The following is a 19,341-nucleotide window of genomic DNA, read 5'->3' on the forward strand; positions in this document are numbered from 1 at the left end:
GGCTCTGACAGTGGCTTTTCTGTGAGAAGGCTGAGAGCTACATTGTTGAAGGCAATACAAAAAAAATTGTAGATAATTTAGGAGTGTCTTCATGCCAAATCATGGTAAGGATGCATACAAATCAAGCAGTGCATTTGTGTCAAATTGTTTATTGCATTATTGTATCCTTTTAATTAGCAGTTTAGTTTATTCAATCAAATGCATGAGGCCAGAAATGTTGTTAATTAAAACAAAACAGAACTCTGACTGTATGCTTGCTAGGTAGAGGTATTTGCAGCTCCTGTTGCTAAGTGATATGTTTGATGCACAAACATACAGCACATGAACTAACATTTGCCCAAGACATTTTTTTCTGGATCAGATTATATTGTAACCACCACAGCAAACAGGAGAGAGAAAGTACAGCAAGAGGAAACTATCAGAGATAGGGAAACTTGACCTATCATGTTCTCTCATTTTTAAAGTGAGTGAAACCCAAAGGCCAATACAGGCCAGCAGGGACATATGGGATAAAGGGCATTACGATATTTAGGCTTTTTTCACAGTAAGCTTACACAGAAACTGCCTACCACAAATTGATCAGATCCCCATGATGTGTTTCCTCAGGGGGGAAAAAACAGTGAGGGGGCAGGGAAAAAAAAAAAGGAACACATGCTGTTGAGCATCCTGCTCATGGCTAGATGCAACATACATGACTCAGAACTAAAAATAATAATAAATAAAAAAGGGCTCACAAGAACACCATGCAGTGAAGTCAGGCAATACTGATGGGGCTTTGTTTTGAAGGAAGGAATGAGAGGGGAAGACAGAAGGCAAGAAAATGTAAAAGAAGGTAACGAATGATCAGTGCAAACCATAGTGATGGACCATTCTCACTACATGTGGGAACCCAGGTCAGGGCATGTTCAAACTGCAAGGAGAGAAAGGAAATCAGCAGCGAGCCCTGAAAACTATTGATGATCTAAAAATAGCAATGATTTTTAAGAATCATTCCATAAAACAAAATGCATCTGCTGTTGCAGATATCAGGCATTTCCTACTATGGGAAATACTGCTAAAAAAATATCAGCTGGTAAACAGGACTAGTCCTCCAAGGAAGCTGGACAGAAATTACTGAGGAAGAACAGTGGAAATATTGAGCCACTACAAGACTGTCAGCAGACAGTCCTTACAGAAACAGTTTTGATTAAGGTGGTAATCATTCTGGTCTGTTTCAGTGAGAAGACAAATGAAACACATCTTGTACTTCTCATCCCCAAAAGGCAAGGCTTTAAAAAAAAAAAAAAAAAGAAAAAAAAGAGGGAAGTCAGCTTGAGAGAAAGAGAATTTTGGTTGGCTGTACAGATAAGAAATCGGGACCCACAAAGAAATCATTACAGATATTAGCTTCTATTTAAATTTAAATCAACCTCAAATTTACTTCTAAGTCAGAATCCTTCAGTCTCTTCCATATGTATGATCCCCATGAGCCTAACATATCCAATGGGCTGTAGGTGAAAGTGTGAGCCCACAGCAGGCTGCAGCACCAGGGCCACAGAGCCCATTTTACAGCTCCAAGGGGACTGATTACCTGGGAAAGCAGACATGAACATATGCCAGCTCTGGTTTTTAGCTACACATGCTAAAGACAACTACATTTCTAGTATCTTCCTTACCATAATGTTTTACACAGAGAAATCATTCATACAGAAAACCTGAGAGCAGATTTAGGTAACTGTATTAGTGGCACAGCAGCAGGAATGGTTCAGTTATTCCTCAGCTGCACACTTTATTGCTGTTAGAACTGTTACACAGCACACACACATGCAAGCCCAGAGGATTCCAGCCTGTCTCCCTGCTCAGACACCTGCAATGCTGCAAACTCCAAGTGTGGAGCAGTGCCATGGCAAAACTCCCAGGGAGGTGGGATGGGGGTTCACTCACCTCTCCGAAAAAGCACAGTAAATACAGAGACCTCCTACAGCTGGAGAGGGCTGCTGCTCCAGACCCCAAACACCTCCCTGTTCCTGATCCTGCTTTTGAAAACATGCTCCTGAACTGTAACTTGGGGATGGGAATGATGACACCCCAAAGTTTTAGAACAAGAGTACAGGCATTGTCCTGTCTATGTCCAGTGGAAGCTTACAGTACAACTTTAAAAGGAATTATTAGGCCAAGGCTGAATTAATTTAGAAATCTTTCCCATCAAGTCTTTGCTTTGGCATTGCAATCAGTGGGATTTCAGCCTGTGCTTAAGAGCTTTCTTAAGCCAAGGATTTTAAGCACATGGTTTGTTGCTACTGTATTTAACTTGACACAGTTTTTACTCATCGTATGCCTCCACAAAATTTCACACGCTACTTTAATTACACAGTAGTGACTTATTTAAATTTCATGAGGAAAAAAAATGGGCACAATGTTCAAACAGGGGTTTTCTTCTCTTCACTGATTACCAGTTTCAATAATTCAGTCTTTGTCCCAAGTCCTGCAAGATAATTGTTCATGTCCACACTCTGTGGCTGATGCAGAACAGGGAATTCCATCTGGTTTTTCAGAATAAAATCAAAGAATACTATCATCTATACCAGTCTTCTCCATCACAAAGGAAACATTTTGCAAAACCTGTGATCTAGCTCCCTGTTCCAAAGATTAAAAATAAATACTTTGAAAGAGAATCTTAATTATTAATTACAACTTCATTAAATATTTCTCTTACTTAAAAGTTCTCCATTCTTCTAGTTCATTCACTCTGCCTAAAAACATCCTGAGAATATTCACTAGTGTTAGATTTTTCCAGGTTCTTATTTTTTAAAATTATTTCTTAGTATTTCTGTCCTTTTCATATATTAATTTTGTTAGACAGATGATCTATGATTACTTTTCATAGACTTTTTTAAAACACTGAGAGCATTCAGAGTAAGAATGTCAGGGATACACAGGATTTTTTTCAGCTTTTCTCAATTGAGAAGGGACATTTTAGACAGCTGCTATTTATTCTTACAGAGCCTAACAGAAAATTATGCCTAAGAAAATAAACTGACTTTTAAGAATCTACAAGTCTTAAGATACAAAGTACCATTTACAATCAAACCAACATGTACAGGGCAACTAATCATCATATGAACTTCAACCCAAAGGATAACAGAACTGACCATTTCTCTCTTGGCAGAAATGCCAGGTTAAAACATTTTCTATCTGTGTTCACATGCTTATTTTTAATGATTCTATTGCTCTTGAAAGCCTTCTAGACACTCAAGTGCATCAGAAGAAGTGACTAAAGAAATACCTCAAGTAAAAGTCCTCCAAAGTCACAGTACTGACATTTTGGGAAGGAGCTTTGCAGGAAGCACATTTCACTAACAAAATGAACTCACTAGAATACCTGTGATCTTTTGCATGAAATCATCTGACCCCTTCATGTCAACGTAACCCAGATTTAGTGGTGGGAAATGCAGGTTTTTAACCAGAAGGATGAGATAAAGAAATGGTTTAGAACAGGGCAGAGTCATTAATTTTTTTCTGAAGCATAATGGAAGCAAATCCATTGGAGTCTAGCACAACAGCTGCTTTCAGTGGCACAGAACTCAACTGGGACTCAGAAAAATTATTTCACGGTTAGTAAATAAACTTTTACAGTAATTCCAAGGCAAAAAATCTCAACCAAGGCTACAGGCTCTTACCATCAAATCCATCTTCCTCTGTTCCCAGTTCATCATCTGAGCAGATATTCAGCACGTTTACCAGCATCTCTGTCACTAAAATGGAAAACAAATGCAAAATGTTGATATAAAGCTTCCCTGGTCTGTCAGAGAGCCAACTCCAGCTGTAGTAGTGTGAATAAAAAATTCAGTGCAATAATGGCACCCACTTTTAAACAACAGGACCTGTAGTATCAGAAGCTGAAAGTGTCCTGTGTAGCTAATAAGAAGCCCAAGTTTTCACAAATATTTTTCCAAATACAACGAACACAACAAATAGACTTTAAAAAAATCTGCTCATGATCTCTCTTTTTGCAATGGTCAGTGATGTAGGCAACATTTCTTTTCTCCCCCTCAACACATTTTCTGCTTTTCACTCAACTTGGATAACAAAATGACCCCTCTCCTGTTGCTCCTGAACTGCATCAGGATTTGATTTCCCTGCCCAGCAAATGGGAACAACATTCCAGTAGAAAAAGGTACCACAAGAGGGATCATAGAGTATTTTTTTATTTATCCAGGTTTTGGGCACTACTTCAAGTTCAACAAAACATTAACCTTTGTAAGATGTCCTTGGAGTCCCTTGAATTCAAGGGACAACAAAAAATAGACCAGTACATTCCTTAGAGGTGGAACTATTCTATATTCAACAGATACATCACTATTGAAGAACTTAGGCCATATTCAACTTGCATACTTGGCAACCTGGGCACGAAAGGGTCAGCCACAGACTGTCTCTACCCTGGTCTCATCTCTTCCCAGAGAAACAACTGTGAGACACTAACCAGAGAGCATACAGACTAAGAACTGTGAAAAAAAACCAACCCCAGCTAAAACCAACACCAAGAAAATGCAACTTAGAGAACAAAAAGGCCAAAGTTAAGACATAAAATGTGAAGCAATTAGCAGATTAAGAAAAACTTCACTACAGCTAAATGTAGTAAGCAATATTAAAAGTGTTACCAGGCTTGTCTACCCTTCTACTAGCTACACAGGTTGAAACTTTAATTTTTTTAGTCAAGTAGTTATTAAAACCCTCTTCTGTAACTGCTATGAAGGCTTGGAAAATTAGAAGGGTGGGACAAAGCTAGATTTTTTCCTACTTTAGTGAAGGATTTAATATTTTCCTCTGACCGTATTAGTGGAAAGACTTTCCACATTAAAAACAACTAGTGAAGCTAACAGCTTCCTACCTTAGTTGGCCTTTGAGGGAAAAAATCTATATTAAAAACAAAGGAAATAAATATCAAGTTGTGTAGAACACCAGCTCTTACATCCTTGAATATTGCTTTGCATAGAAAGGAAAATACTGATTTCACTTCTTTGGGCTCTCAAATTTCCAAGAAATTGGTAAGTGTGACCACTGGAAGAAATGAAGGAGGGAGAAAAAAACCGCCAAGACGTAAGAAGAATGAGGAACACCATGGTGGCAGAACCTCAACAATTCTGGCCATGCATCCTGCAGCCCCACCTGAGCAGGCTGCTGATGGGAAGCCCCTGCAAAGTGACCTTACAGAACATCTTACAGGACTGCAATGTGTGTGGAGAACACGCCCAACCTAAAAACAGCCTGGCTGAGTTTACAGCCAAAGAAAATGAAGGCGTTTTATCTGCTTCACAAGAGCCTGCACACACCTCAGTGAGGATTATGTCATGTCTCCATTAGTGCAAGCAGCTGCCTATTCTTTGGTAATCCCTGTTTCATTGTCTATCTGCTTTGTCCACAGAGACCTCAGGTGTCTCACCAACAGCTTTCTCAAACAAAAGAGTAGCTCAAAACAAAGCTAGTCATGACTGCAGGTATGAGACACAGCTGGCTGTATTTCCAGTTGCCTATTAAGAGAGAACTCTTATTCCAAGCAGCTTTTAAGAGTTTATTAGAGTTTTCTGGCAATAATTGCTGTTGCAGCAATACTCTATAATGGATGGATCAAAGCAAGCTTCATCTCGGGCACTGAATAAATGACTTGGGGTTTAGGCAGTTTGTATTTTGCATTAATTTAATGTGCTAGACCAAAGTGTTTTCATGCCTTTTGTGTGCTTGCCATTCACAGCATGAAGCTGCATTTAGGCAACATCAAGAGCATCAGGTTTCAATAAAATATCATTTGTGTTCTTTAGACTCTTCTTGCCAGCGACGAGGCACCACATGTCCTGTGCAGAAAAGGGGCTGAGGAACAAGTTTTTCTTCCTACTGGCATCTCTCCACTCTTTCCAAGAACAGTTAGTCAGACTGGCTCTTAATATCACCAGCTCTGTGTTTGCAGATGAAAAAGCAACCCACCCATAAAGGTAATGTGAGTAAAGATGCAACCCCATGTAGTGAAGTCTGCTGAGACATCCATTCAGCAGTAAGTGATATCCAAGGGGATGTTTAAGAGCTTATAACAGAAAAACAAATCAGAATTTTGTTTAGTGAATGCACCTCTGGCCTGCAATGCCATAAAATCTATTTCTGCAGCAGAAAGATAAAGGCATCACCAGCTGGAAAGAGTGGAAATGATAAAAAATATGAGAAGTGTGATTAACCACTGGTAATTGCTTGCTCCTCTGAGCCCCATTTCTACAACTTTGTCTTCAAAAACAAGACGACTGTCTTCAAATTATTCTTGTCCTTTAAAATAAATGAGGCCACATGTACAGTGACTAAGAAAGCCTTTTGCAGTCTTTATGAACAGAACTGATTTACATACATACCTTTCTCACCAACAAATGGCAAGGACCAGGTAAACACATCCATGAAGTTTGGAAGCCAGTACGGATGAGGGGAGCAGTTGAACTGCCTGATATTCATAACATTGTTCTCATATTTCAATACTGCAGCTAGAGGGAAGAAAGAAAAGAAACAGAAGAGACATCAGCCATGTGTGTAACTGGCTACCAGACCAGGAATGTGGACAGCATGCACAGCCCACAGAGCTGCTCACCAGCTTCCACCCACTTGATCCAGTGGCACCACCTGAATGCTAGTTATAGTGGGATAAAGCCTCACTGAAGTGGAAAGGCGTTTTCAATCTGAAAGCAGTGTCAACAGCTTTCCCTGCCACTTAGATGGGCTGGTAAGTGAATTAGTATGTCTGAGTAGTCAGGAACGTGAGCTCTGGGATCTGCCACCAGTGAGGAATGAAGCAGAGTATTCAGAGCCCCTCACTTCACACAGTTATCTGAGCTCCTCACAACCATGCTTTGGAGATAACAGAAAAAAGCATTTATGACTCAGAGTCTGAACACAGCTCTTCTGATGGACATTTTCAACATATTTCATTCACAGTATTGTAACTGAGATGACACTTGCTTCTCACATTATGCAAACTCTAGGCACGCAAAAATATGCTCCCTATAATATGAATCAATACTAATACAATTTGCCTTGCACCAATTAACATTCTCATCATTCTTATCAACATACAAACACACAGACTACGTTTGTTCACAGGCAGAAATATAGATATTTATGCCATTCCCACTTTTTAAAGTGCTGCACCAAGTTCAGTGTTAACTTCTGTTAATGGACTTCAGGCTCATATCTGAAATGGTAATCCAAAAAGGTAATTTTGAGATTTCACCAAAGTGACTTAAAGACATGAAATTCTCCAAACAATGCAGTTACAGGAGACTGCATGCTGGATATATAATCAACACAAACAACAAAAACAGTCAACATAAGGTGTGTCATTCTATGCTTTCCCTTTTCCTCCAGCCTTCCCATTTCCATCTCCCCAGGGAGAAATGTAATTCCAGGGACTGGCTATCACTTAATAGCCAGCAATAAAGTTGCACAACTGCAAGGTGAGACAGCATTGTGGGAAATGCAGTGTTGGCTGAACGGGCTGAACAATTCCTTCTGATTATTTCTCTATTCTGATTACTTCTCTGACTGTGTGTCAATCAGAGAGGAAACCTTTTTTTATGCACTAGGCTGTTGCTTCACAAATATTTAATAGGATGTTAAATGTATTCCATTTTGTGGACAATGACAGAATCCAGAGTGACCTGGGAGTTTCTGAAACATACTCCCTGACAGACACAGAAAACAGCAATGATGTGAACTTTTGCCAAGCAGACACCCTCCATTTTCAATAAACCACACTTGACTCTTGTCCATCCCAGTCTGACTGGCAGCCGATCTGCTGCTCAGTAGAAGAAAAAAAATGGCTTAATACTGCTGTTAACAAAAATGAGAAAACTAGTGTCAATGCTCTGAATATTTCCAACAGATTTTGGCTGAAATCACACACAGCAGATCGAAATTCCTTCTTCTATTACTGTCACACAATTGCATAATAAAATAAATTGTTGGCGGCTTTACAGAAAAAAAGAGTCAAAACCACACAAAAAGGACCACTTTGTGGTTGTAAAGATTCATTTAGATGGACTAAAACTTCAAATTCATCATCTTAGTGAGCTGAGGTAGTTCCCCTTCCCACTACTTCTTCAATTTATCTATTAAATCTACTTCTAAATTCTGTGAAATTTGAATAAAGAAATAATTTTTACAGGGAACTTTTAAAACTGGCCTCTGAAAAAGCCTGAACCCTTTGCAAAACAGCTGCAAAACATAAAATTAAATAAAAATGGCTTTAGTTGGGTTGTTTCCTTTGAAAGGAAGATAATTTAAGATTACTGTAACAAAAATATCCTCACAACACCTTACTAACTTATATACCTGAATAACTTACAAAATAAATCCAATAATAGTATTTTGAAAATTTCTCCCCTGTAAATGACCTGTACGTCTCCTCAACAAATTACTCCAAAATAACTTTACACAATAAAGCAGAGTAATAAGAGAGAAGCATTCTAAAATAACTCTTCTCTTAAAACAATAAAATAAAATAGGGTAGTTACCAGTATCACAAATACTTTTTGGCATTTTAAATTAAAAACTGCCATTTACAAGCACAATACACACAAAATATTTTTATTAGGTGAATAATGAAGATGATATTTAACATGCAAATCAGCTCTTGCTATGAATGTACAGTTCTGATTAATAGTTAGTAGTCAGAAGAGGAAAACTTTGCCTGGATCAAGTAGAAAATGCTTCTCAGATAACAGCAGGAGTTTCCCTGAGCTTATCTGCCTCTGTGGTTTCTTTTGGTCATAGCTTTCTTTTCCCTCTCTGTTGGCTCAGGAAGGATTGGGGATTTCACCTGCTTCATTCCTTAGTCCACATTAGCTTGATGCCTAAGAAGCTGCAGGAGAACCAGCAGCCCTGAAAGAGTACACAGCTTTTGAAGGTTACACGCAGACGCTGATGGAGGAGACAAGTGGGATGGGATCCTTTCACTATGAAACTTGTAAGAGAGGAAAACCTGACTCTATCCAACATTTGCTTATTATTCCAGGCTGCAACCTCAATACTTTTCTTTCCAAACACATACTCAGACAGATGGCTAGCAGACCAAGCCATCAACCATTATCACGTATAATCACCAACCAGAATAAGAATCTTTTTATTATTCTTAACAGACCCACACATTTTAACCTAATTTTGATACTTGCTGTTGTAAATAAGTTTTAAAAGCTAATATTTTGTAAAGTGAAGAAGTGCAGGTAGCCCAAATAACACTACACTTCTTTCCAATGCTAGTAAACTGAGATATGCTGAAATCACATCAGAGTGAAATGAACACTAATGCAGCAGGCAAAGGGCATTTGAACTGCTTAGCTTGAAGCATTTAACACAGCTACCCTAAGGCTGGGAATATGGGTGTTGAAAACTGTGCAGGTAAGAAACCTCCTTCCTTTGGCTACAACTGGAGAAAGCCCTTCTAGGGCTAGTGCTGCACCTCCTTGGTTTCCTTGGTTAAAGATGAGCCTGGAACAACTGTGTCACACCTGTCAGATCTGAATGGAGGTCTCAGACCCTCTGGCATCTCAAATGGGGCTTTAAAAGATTATATATTTGGAGGTAGGTTAAAGCCTGAAGCCATGTGAACAACATTAAACTGTGTGACAGATAGCTCAGAATTTCTCAAAGACATGACATATCCTGCTCCATGATCTGCCAAATCATTTTCAGGGTAAATTAATTAACAACATTTCCATCAGAAAAATACAATCAGAGGAAAAAAATAATGAGCTTGGTAGAAATGCTAGCCCAGAATATTTTTAGAACAACAACCTAAAAATATTTTAAGCAAACAATTTAATGTATTTTCTTGTAATTTTCTTTCAGAAAACTCATCCTGCATTTAGAAAATGAATCAGTGAAAAGTCCCTCAAATTCTTCACACCTAAGAAAGAATTTAAATTTCTGATTTAATGCCAAAATAACTTAAGCATTAACTGTGCAACTGGGAACAATGCCTTCTCAAGAAGAGTTGCTAAGTAACCACAGCATTTTCTGCCCAAGTCAGGTCAGGGATAAGGGTTAGTAAAATGAGTTTAAATATTATCAAAGGACAAAAATTATTTACTATACAAGGCAATGGTCTAAATAATCCAGTACAGAAGTGAAAATAATTGTAGGTGGAAATGTCTTTCCTTATGCAATTTTAAAGATTTTTATTTTACATGTGCAACTGCATCTTGCAAAGAAACAGCCAAGTAACATTCAAGATTTAATCAACAGACTGCAAAAATCACTTTTGGCAAACTTCTCTGCATCAGCAATGAGATGGCCTAGATACCCTGACAACTCTTCTTTAAAAGCTTTTGTTTCCGTGACAAGAACTCTTCGCAGCAGCAGAGATAAGGCATTAAAGAAAACTGATAGGGCAAACAGAGGTTACATCTCTCTTCTTCCCCTCAAAGTGCTAATATTTCTCACAGATCATCCTTGTCTTCCATGGATACTACTCTGTCTTTTTCTGGGTGAAAATAATTTTCCTGTTAGATCCATCTGGATCAGGTACACTTCTTCATGGTACACTTGATGCTGTTACTTGGTACACACTTCACTGCCATTTAACTTATGACACATTAACAGGCACACAGACTTAGAGGTGGTTTTCACTTTTCTACTATCCCAAACTCCCCTGCATACTGACTTTCTTTTCCTGCTTTTCCTTTTGGAAACAAAGCATGTAAGTTGGAAGAAACTTCATGCTGGGGATTTTTTCGATAACTTTGGATTCTCTGGTGGTTCTCTCTCCACTACAAAACCTAATCTTTTAAAAGTGTTCAAAAGATAATAGTCTGTATTTAAACAGCAAGTAAAATTGCTCACTCAGCCAAAAAGCACACACTTACTGAAGTGACAGCCACACAAAAATGCCAGTATTACCAGCGTTTTACAAGTAACTTTTCTGTCTCTACAGAACTTCTGTAGATTCTTTCACTTGATTTTTTTTTTAAATTTATTTTTTGGGGGGTGTACATAAACAGCATTACAGCAAGCCCTAATTAAGGCATTAGGAAATACTGAATGCAGGAATGAAAGTTGAGACACAATCCAAGGCCATATCATATCACAAGGTAATTTTTGGCATCCTCTTATTCTGCTGCTATTGAGAATTTCTCCTAGTTATAGGCACCCTGGAGGCCAGGGCAAATCTGTACTTACACAACTTTCTCAGAGTTTCTTGATCAGCACAGATGATCTCTGAGGCCCTGAAGTCACTGGTAACTACCACAATCCAATTAACATTTATCTTCTTGCATAAGCTTTCTCTCCAGAAGCAGCAGTCTTAGAAGAACCACCAATGCACTGGTATTTCTTGTAACGAGTACTAATAACAATCTTTGAGTATCTTTATGCCTTTTAATAAAATAAATGAAAGCAGAAATGTTTGAGAAAGCTATGAAGATACTGAACAGTGGCTCAGAAGATGCCAAAAACCATATAAAAATTCCTTCCCTTTGCCAATGCTTTCCATTATAATGAATAAGGAAGGAATTAGTAACAGTAATGGCGTAGGATAATAATGGAAAAAGGAGGACACAAGGCTCTCAATACTGAGGCAGTTTCTGAGTCTCTGAATCACACCCCCTGAAAGCCTCTCTCTGTGTCTCACTTAACCACAGAGGGAAGCCCTGACAGGAGCCTCCTAACTGCAAAACCTCCCCCTGGCACCTGAAGCTGTGTGCGTGGCCTGGGGCTGTGACAGGAGCCACAGCCACGTGTGCAGGAGTGACACACACAGCCACCAAAGGGATACAGGAACCTCCCTTGGGTGCCAGAAGCCAGCACAGCCAGAAGAGGCTCCCATGGTGGGTCAGCACTGTGAGGCAGCCCATGCAGAGGCTCCATGGCAGCACTACTAACAGCAGATTTGCTGAACACGGGCTTGTTTGGGTAGCTTATCCTCAGCCACCTCGGTCAAACCTTCTTTTGCACTGATATCCTTGCCTCCCTACTGCTCTTTGAGGACATATCTGATCCCAGATCTGATCCCATGGCTGCTTCCAGCAGGGACTGAAGGAGCCCCTGGGTAAAGGTGGCGAACAGGTCTACTCCTGAAGTGCTTTGAAGAAGCTCAAGAAACTACATCTGCTTTAATGGGTATGAGAACTATCAACCTGGGGGAGAAAATGAGCATTCTTAGCCTCTTGCAGCTTTTAAAAAAATTTATTTATCCTAAACAATACTGCATTTAAAAATGACCCATTTAATGTCAGTGGGAGCTGAAGCCTCTCAGGAATTTATTCAGGGTGACTGTTGGCTGACAACCAGAGGAACATTGAGAATGCATACTAGACAAGGAAGGTGCTAACTAGTAGGAGAATAACTCCTTCTCCAAGGACTGACAGTAACCAAACCTGTAGATGACCTGTAAAAATCAATCAGGTTCTGCACCAGTGCATGATGAGTCAGCTAGAGCAGCTGCCCTGACAACACCTCTGGATGAAAATACCTTCCTTTTTCTCCTGAAATCAGTCAGAAACTGTGCTCTCAGTAAATTTATTTGCTGCAAACCAAGGAAGCCAACAAGTAGCCATGTTTTGGACTCACTCTACATGATAGTGGGTTTTTTCCTTGAAGAGGGAGGCAAGCACCCAGAGACTATCCAGATAAAGATGAATGAGCAATGCAGCATGATAAACTATGCATGATGTACTTTAAATGCCAAGAGCCAATGCAATCAGTCACATGAAATAATGCCTCAAAACTTCTAATGAGAGAAAGGAGGCAGACAATCTCAATGGAGATCCATTACAAAGCTGCTAAAGGTCAGCCTCTGAATTTACAAGAAGTTATATATTAAGGAGTGGCACACAGGTACTGATGTGGCATCAGTGCTGATTTGCCTGAGCTCACTCTGAGCAGGTATTGCTGGCAGTGCACACCAGCTCCAGCTGTGGCCACAGATAACCCCTCAGCAAATGGTGTACAGCTTTCCATCAAAATAGGCTTTCCACCACATGTAAGACCTGCCTGCCACAGTGGAGCAAACTGGAACAAGGGAAATGACCCTCTCTTTAGAAATGAAGATAATAGAGAGGCACTTCTCTTTACCACCCAAACTCTGTGGTTTCAAAATCAAGGTTTTGAACATTGTGAATCATTGCTTTCCTTTTAACATTTGCTTTCAAGACAAGGTTTCACACAATTCACCCATTGCCTTCATTCCACAGAACTGCTTCCATGCCTAAGAAACAAAAGGTGAACACTTTCTACCACCTTCCTTGTACAGACTTGTGATCTCTCAGCCTTTGACCCAAAGCAGCCAACCAGGAGAGTAAACACACTTTTCCACCAATAGCAATGATCCTACCAAGAAAATGAACACATTCCTTACTTCATCCTGCACTTATGGGTTGCTAGCAGAGCCCCTACATCATTAACTTTTACAAAAGCAGCTACTGACAGTTCTGCTTGCATGGTTTTACAGAATAACATATTAATTTTCCCCAAGTTAACAGGCATATTGAGAAATCTGAGGTGTACGAACCCAATTATCTAGCAGTGAAGTGCTTCCTTCCCTTACATAGTTTATGGCATAAAAGCTTTTAGATTATAAATTTTATAACATAAAACGATGCCTGAAGAAAGCTTTCTTTTCAAGTTTGAAAAGAAGTATTGCTTGCTTCCTCTGCAAACAAGCATCCAGATTAAAAACAGCCCTTTGCAAGAGAAACTGATCTCTTTGCAAGGGAGCAACTTTCAAGAATATAATTGAGAAAGAATTATTTTACTTTGTTCACAGAGAAACATAAATAATTTTATCATTATGAGGACTAGGAGAAAGTAAACCATACTGCTTATTTCAAGATATAGGAGGACAGGTATATTAGAAAACTTTTAGAAACATGATTCTTTTTTCCAGTTCATTAGAGATTTCCAGGAATGCAATAAATGAATAAATTCAGAGAAGCTGCAAAGATTTGTATTCAGTGGAGCTTTTATACAGTGACCAGTGACTCTTATTTTTGTAGTAACCTTTCTAGGTTTTTTTTTGGCTATTTATATTTAATTTTCTACATTTCAGTGGTCAAGAATTAAAAACCCCAAAATGTAAAGGAACTCAGATATCCATCCCATGCTTTATCCACTCATGACCTGTTTAATTGGCTAGACAGTTTGCACATACAAACTCCAATAATTTTATTGGAAAGAAGCAAGGAACAGATCATTAATTACAAGGAACACTAGGCTCTAAACATCTCACCCAGAGCATTTTCTAATATACTTCTTCATTAATAGAGTTGTTTTAAGTTTTGCTTCCCGTGTAACATTTACTTAATAACTTGCAGTCAAAATACAGGAATATCCTAAGGCATATTAAAATACACAGTTATCTTCAGAGGCATACATCTGCCTGTAACAAATTTAATTAGGGTTGCATTATATAATAAGTGGAATGGGCATGAACTAATAAAAGAGGAAGAAAATGGGCATGAACAGATAAATACAGGAATGAAAAGACACCAACATATTCGAGTGCACAGAAGTACAGTCTACTGGACATGAACAGGAATTCAATTCTTACCTTTGTTATTGTATACATCTAGATAGTTTGGTGCTGAAAAAATTGTGATTAGCGAAGGGAAGCCTGTTGTTTGGCTTTTCCTGTACATACGGTATCTAAGAAGAAAGAGAAGATAATTACTAATTACTGCCCAGTGTTGAATGTGTATTTGTCACTGACCACATAAAGTGCAAAAAATGCCTAGCACATCAGGGCTCTGGCTGTTAACACATGCCTAGACTGAAAAACACCCACATGAGCTATTTAAAAGCCACTGCAAAGAAGTATTTCCTGCAGACTTTCTCATAATAACCATGTGACATGACCAGGGATCCAGGCTGGAAAGTTGTGTCTCTGTCTGAAATTCAGTGAGCCAGAGGTGGGATTTGTTGTGAATTTGCTCAGTGCCCAGGACATTGCCAGCCTTTCCCTCTAGGGGACTGTGGGTGAAGCAAGCTCCAGCAGGGGCCTTGGAAGGGTGCTGCCTTCAGAAGGGGAGTGGGTGTCCCCCATGGGCCCCCTGCTGCCTGCCTTCTCCAGGCATGGAAGCCATGGCAAGGCCAGAGGACATGGAAGGGGTGAGAAGGGAAGGGGAAATAGGGCACCTGATACTTTCAGTGCTGTGTCTGATCTTATTCACTCTATCAGCCAGTTTATTAATGTCTGTGTGTTTTCATTACCTAACCTTACTGCCTCATGAAAAATGCAAGGCTTATTGGGCCAACAAATAATTAATCAAGCACTAAACTTGCAAGTAATTGGAAAGAAAGCAACCAAACAGTACTTAGACACAAGTACACCAAACACTTCTCTCTAGTCCTCAGCTACAAGAAACCTAAGAATTTAGCAAACATCCACAAAAGTTGCACTAAAACTGTTGAATAGTTTAAATGCAATCTCTTCCACAAAATTTTAATTTTCACCCTTTACTGGAAAGCAATACAAGAAAATGAAATCTTATTACCCTTGAGTATTCCATGAGAGGTATTTCTGGCATAGTAATAGCTTGCTTTTAATTGCATTACCATATGGAAGTCATGACAATTCAAACATTCAGAATAGCTTTTAATATGCATAGTGAATATTGACCTTAGTCCTACAATGCCATTAGTTTATCTTTTATTGCTGTTCAAGTTGGCTAAAGTTTTTACCTCCAAACAAACACAATAATAACAATAATAATATCTCACAAGTAAGGTACACTTCAAATAACAGGAATTTTAAAAATAATTTTTTAAAGCAGCATAAAAAATTCTACCTTTATAATGACAATAGTTTCATAGGGAACCATCAACACTACCTGATGCTTGACCTCGACTGCTTTTGCATTCAATGACTTAGACTTCTTGAATTCATTAATTATACTCTTGCAGAAAAATTTATGTGCCTGTAGAGTTTCACAATTTTAATTTTTTTAATGAAATGTAAAACCAGTAGGCCCAAAAGTTCCAGGTAGCTTAGAAAGTCCTAAAAGATGGCAGTTCTGGCCTTTGTGAGCCAAATCACTTCTCTGGCATCATGGCAATCAGTGTGTCAAAATACTCTGGCACATTTGCAAACCTTTTTCTGAAATGAATTTGTTTTTCTTTCCATGTCTGACATTGTTTGGCATCAAAAAAATTTTGGTCATTTTATATCAGTTAAAATCACTAAGGTTAGGTAAGTGGCATCTATGAGGATTCATTAAATTTTGTAACTCACTAATAATAATGTGAAAGACATTGTAATGCCAGTGTGTATTTTTGTAGCATTAGTAAAAAGTGAGAGCTGTTGCAACTTATATATCCCAGTTCATTCCCACTCAGCTGCTCTTCCTTTTTGTGCTCTGTTTGGGAATGGTAAGCCATTATCCATAATTATTATTACTATTATTATTGCCCCCTCTCCACACATACTTACCCAGCATCCTGGGCTTCATGAGCTCGGAGTATGGATAACAAGTTATTGTGCTGTAGGAATTCACATACAGCAGGGTAACTGTTAGAAAGAAAAAAGTAATAGCACCTGTTATGGCATTATCAGAAGCAGCACAAAGAGCTCTAGCTTTCAAAAAATGTATCATAAAACGTGCATCATTCATGAAATTAGCGCCTGCTCTGCAGGCAGATTTCAGTAGAGACAACATCACCAGCAGTGTCTTTTTAAATCCCACTCTATGACTGCTTGGAAAGGAATGCTAGAAACTGCAATTCATTACATAACAATCAGCCAATGGCTTGTCAGAAAAAAGGTACTTTCTTTTATTCATCTAAGATTTAATGTATTCTAAAAAAGCAAAATGTAATGCAGCAGTTGCTTGTAACAGAGAAATTCACCCACTGGCTACTGTATGCAGTGGCTGTTTGTGGACACCAGAAAATAAGGTGGTTAAGTGGAGGGAAAGAGATAGAAAAAAAGAAAGGCAAATCAATCTTCAAACTGGGGATGTTTATATTCCTAAACCTTATCTCCTTGATAAACAAATTATCTTTCCCCTTGGCAGCTTAAAATCCTGTGACTTTTGAAACCCCAAAAATGTGTTCACTGTATTCATCTGTGCTAAACATACTGAGCAAGATAAAAAAAACCCAAAACACTCAACTATACATTATACAAAAAACTGCTGTCCCAGGCATGGTTTCAGGGTTTCACCTTAAGAGCCCACTTGCAATCAGCCCCATCAGTTAACAGCCCCATCAGTTTCTTATTTCATGCATGAAAAAGAAGAAAACTTACCTATCCCCCTCCCCCAGTCTAATACATCATCTTCCTTTAGATTATCCAAGAGAAATGATACTACTTGCTTCCAAACCTTCCTGAGTATTTTGAAGCTTCTAGCTGCAAATAACATTTCAGCTACAAACCCAGTGGAGTGCTGCATTGCTGTTTCTGGACTTGAGCCACCTAGCATGTATTCTCAGATGCAGGTCTGGTATTTGGAATTGTCTAAAAAGATTGCCATTATAAAACCATTGCAATTCCCAAATTACGTGGGGTAACATTTTGGCAACTGCAATGATCTCAAATGCTGACAGGCTGCCATTCAAACCACTGGCAAATGAGAACTGATTTGCATACATTTCTTTTCATAATTAATTGTGACTAAATGCAGACTTATGGTACATTTTATTTGGAAATTTTTACATTAATTTCTGAAAACTGGGGTCTATCACGAAAATCTGATAGACAGTTGATTATGTTCATTATCAGTGCAGCTGCTCAAAATGCCTAGGCTATTACATTTTTTTTCTTCCATACTATTCTTTTCATCCAGTGTTAAGTACTACTTTTAAAGAAGACATAATGAAGTGGTAAAAAATGCTCCTAAATAGATATGATAGGTTCTTCTTTCCATTTCAAGTACAAAAGTGGTGGGGTTTTTTATTGCTTAATTATCTTGTTCTTCATAAATTTGTGGAAAATAAGAGTTCTGCTAGCAGAATTTGGCTGATTCTACAAGGCACACACGTACAAAGGCAGAGGTATCACACAGTGCTCCATGCAAATTTACAAAAAAAGAATCTGCCTGCCTTCTTTTCTTACAAGTGAATACCATGGGACCTTCAATGTACCAGCTGCCCTATTACCCAAACCACCACAACCCATGAGCAGTCTACCAGGATATTTTATTTTGAAAAAGGCAAAGCTGCTTGCAGGCATTTTTCTTGAGCTTCTTGTTGAAGCAGAGGCTGGGGAGTAGCAAACTCTGCAACATGTGCAGCTATTACATATGCTATCCAGCATTTCCTTAGTATGTTCACTTTAGATTAAACAATATTCCGTAACACAGAAATGCATGTCCTAAAAAGCTGGTAAAAATAAAAAGTCTCACAAAGATCCAATAAAACAGACATTATGGCAGAAATCATCAGAAACAAAATTTTACAGAAATGACTTCTGCTTGGAAATCTTTTTTCAAATATTTTTCATTAAAATGACTGACTTGCAATCAAACTCCCTACTAGTTTTTCAGAGCGCTACCCTTCCAGAAACACTCTCCTCCTTGCCCTGCTTTGCAGAGCCCAGACTGTAACTCAGATGAGCCAGAAATAAAGCAGTTGGCCAAGAGGGAAAACAAACAAACAGAAATCCCCACGCAACAGGCTTTTCCAGAGCGACCCAGCCTCCTGCCTTCATGTGTCACGCTGAATCACAGAGGAGCGGTGACTCACAGAGAAATCAAAACACCCCTCTGCTTAGCTAGAGAGATGCTATTCCCCATGGACTATGGGACTGTGATATTCCCTACTTGGGCATCTTCTTTCACTAACATGCCTCATGCATAGTTTTCTAGTTCTGAGGTCTCTTTTGCATGATATCTGATTACTTCTGCAGTTTTAAAAGAGAAGCAATACTTTGCTAACATGAACACAAACGGCAAATGTCTTCAAATTGTTTTTCCACCAACAACTGGAAAAAACAGATGGAATTAACATAGTTTTTTTCATGTCCCTCATCATGCCATTAAAAGAGAGGCACAAGCACTTCTTTCAAAAGAGAACATTCAATTTTAGTCCAAAGAGCTTCTGTAACATTACATGCACATATAAAATAGGTTTCCTGCAAAATCCATTGGCCTTGCACTTGAGTCTCCAAAGGCAAATGCTTTGTTGCTGTGTCCTAAGGAACTCTCAGAACATCCCTTTCCACCAGCTTTTCCTTGCTCTTAGCTGTGCTGTCTGCAGAGCTGCACTGGGAAGTGGAACAGGGAACTGCATTAGAACAAATAAACACGTCTTTTTCTGCAGAGTCGTTCTTTCAAAACTGGATGCTTTCCCAGGCCTGATGGAGCACACAAGCAATTCTACCAGAACATCTGGGCAGACAAT

At 38.9% G+C, this 19,341-nt stretch overlaps 1 protein-coding gene across 2 annotated transcripts in view; it reads right to left on the minus strand.

Annotated features, from left to right (window-relative positions):
* The window catches only part of PPP3CA (protein phosphatase 3 catalytic subunit alpha), a 168,840-nt gene that overhangs the window by 15,140 nt on the left and 134,359 nt on the right, over window positions 1–19,341 (minus strand). For both annotated transcript variants that reach the window (XM_030239117.2, XM_050974208.1), the window contains exons 7-10: window positions 16,433–16,510; window positions 14,555–14,649; window positions 6,375–6,500; window positions 3,660–3,734 (exon numbers count right to left, since the gene is read on the minus strand). In XM_030239117.2, coding sequence (XP_030094977.1) covers window positions 3,660–3,734; window positions 6,375–6,500; window positions 14,555–14,649; window positions 16,433–16,510 — 374 coding nt within the window. The remainder of the gene's footprint in view (window positions 1–3,659; window positions 3,735–6,374; window positions 6,501–14,554; window positions 14,650–16,432; window positions 16,511–19,341) is intronic.

This window comes from Serinus canaria, chromosome 4 (assembly GCF_022539315.1).
Source record: "Serinus canaria isolate serCan28SL12 chromosome 4, serCan2020, whole genome shotgun sequence".
NCBI lineage: Eukaryota > Metazoa > Chordata > Aves > Passeriformes > Fringillidae > Serinus > Serinus canaria.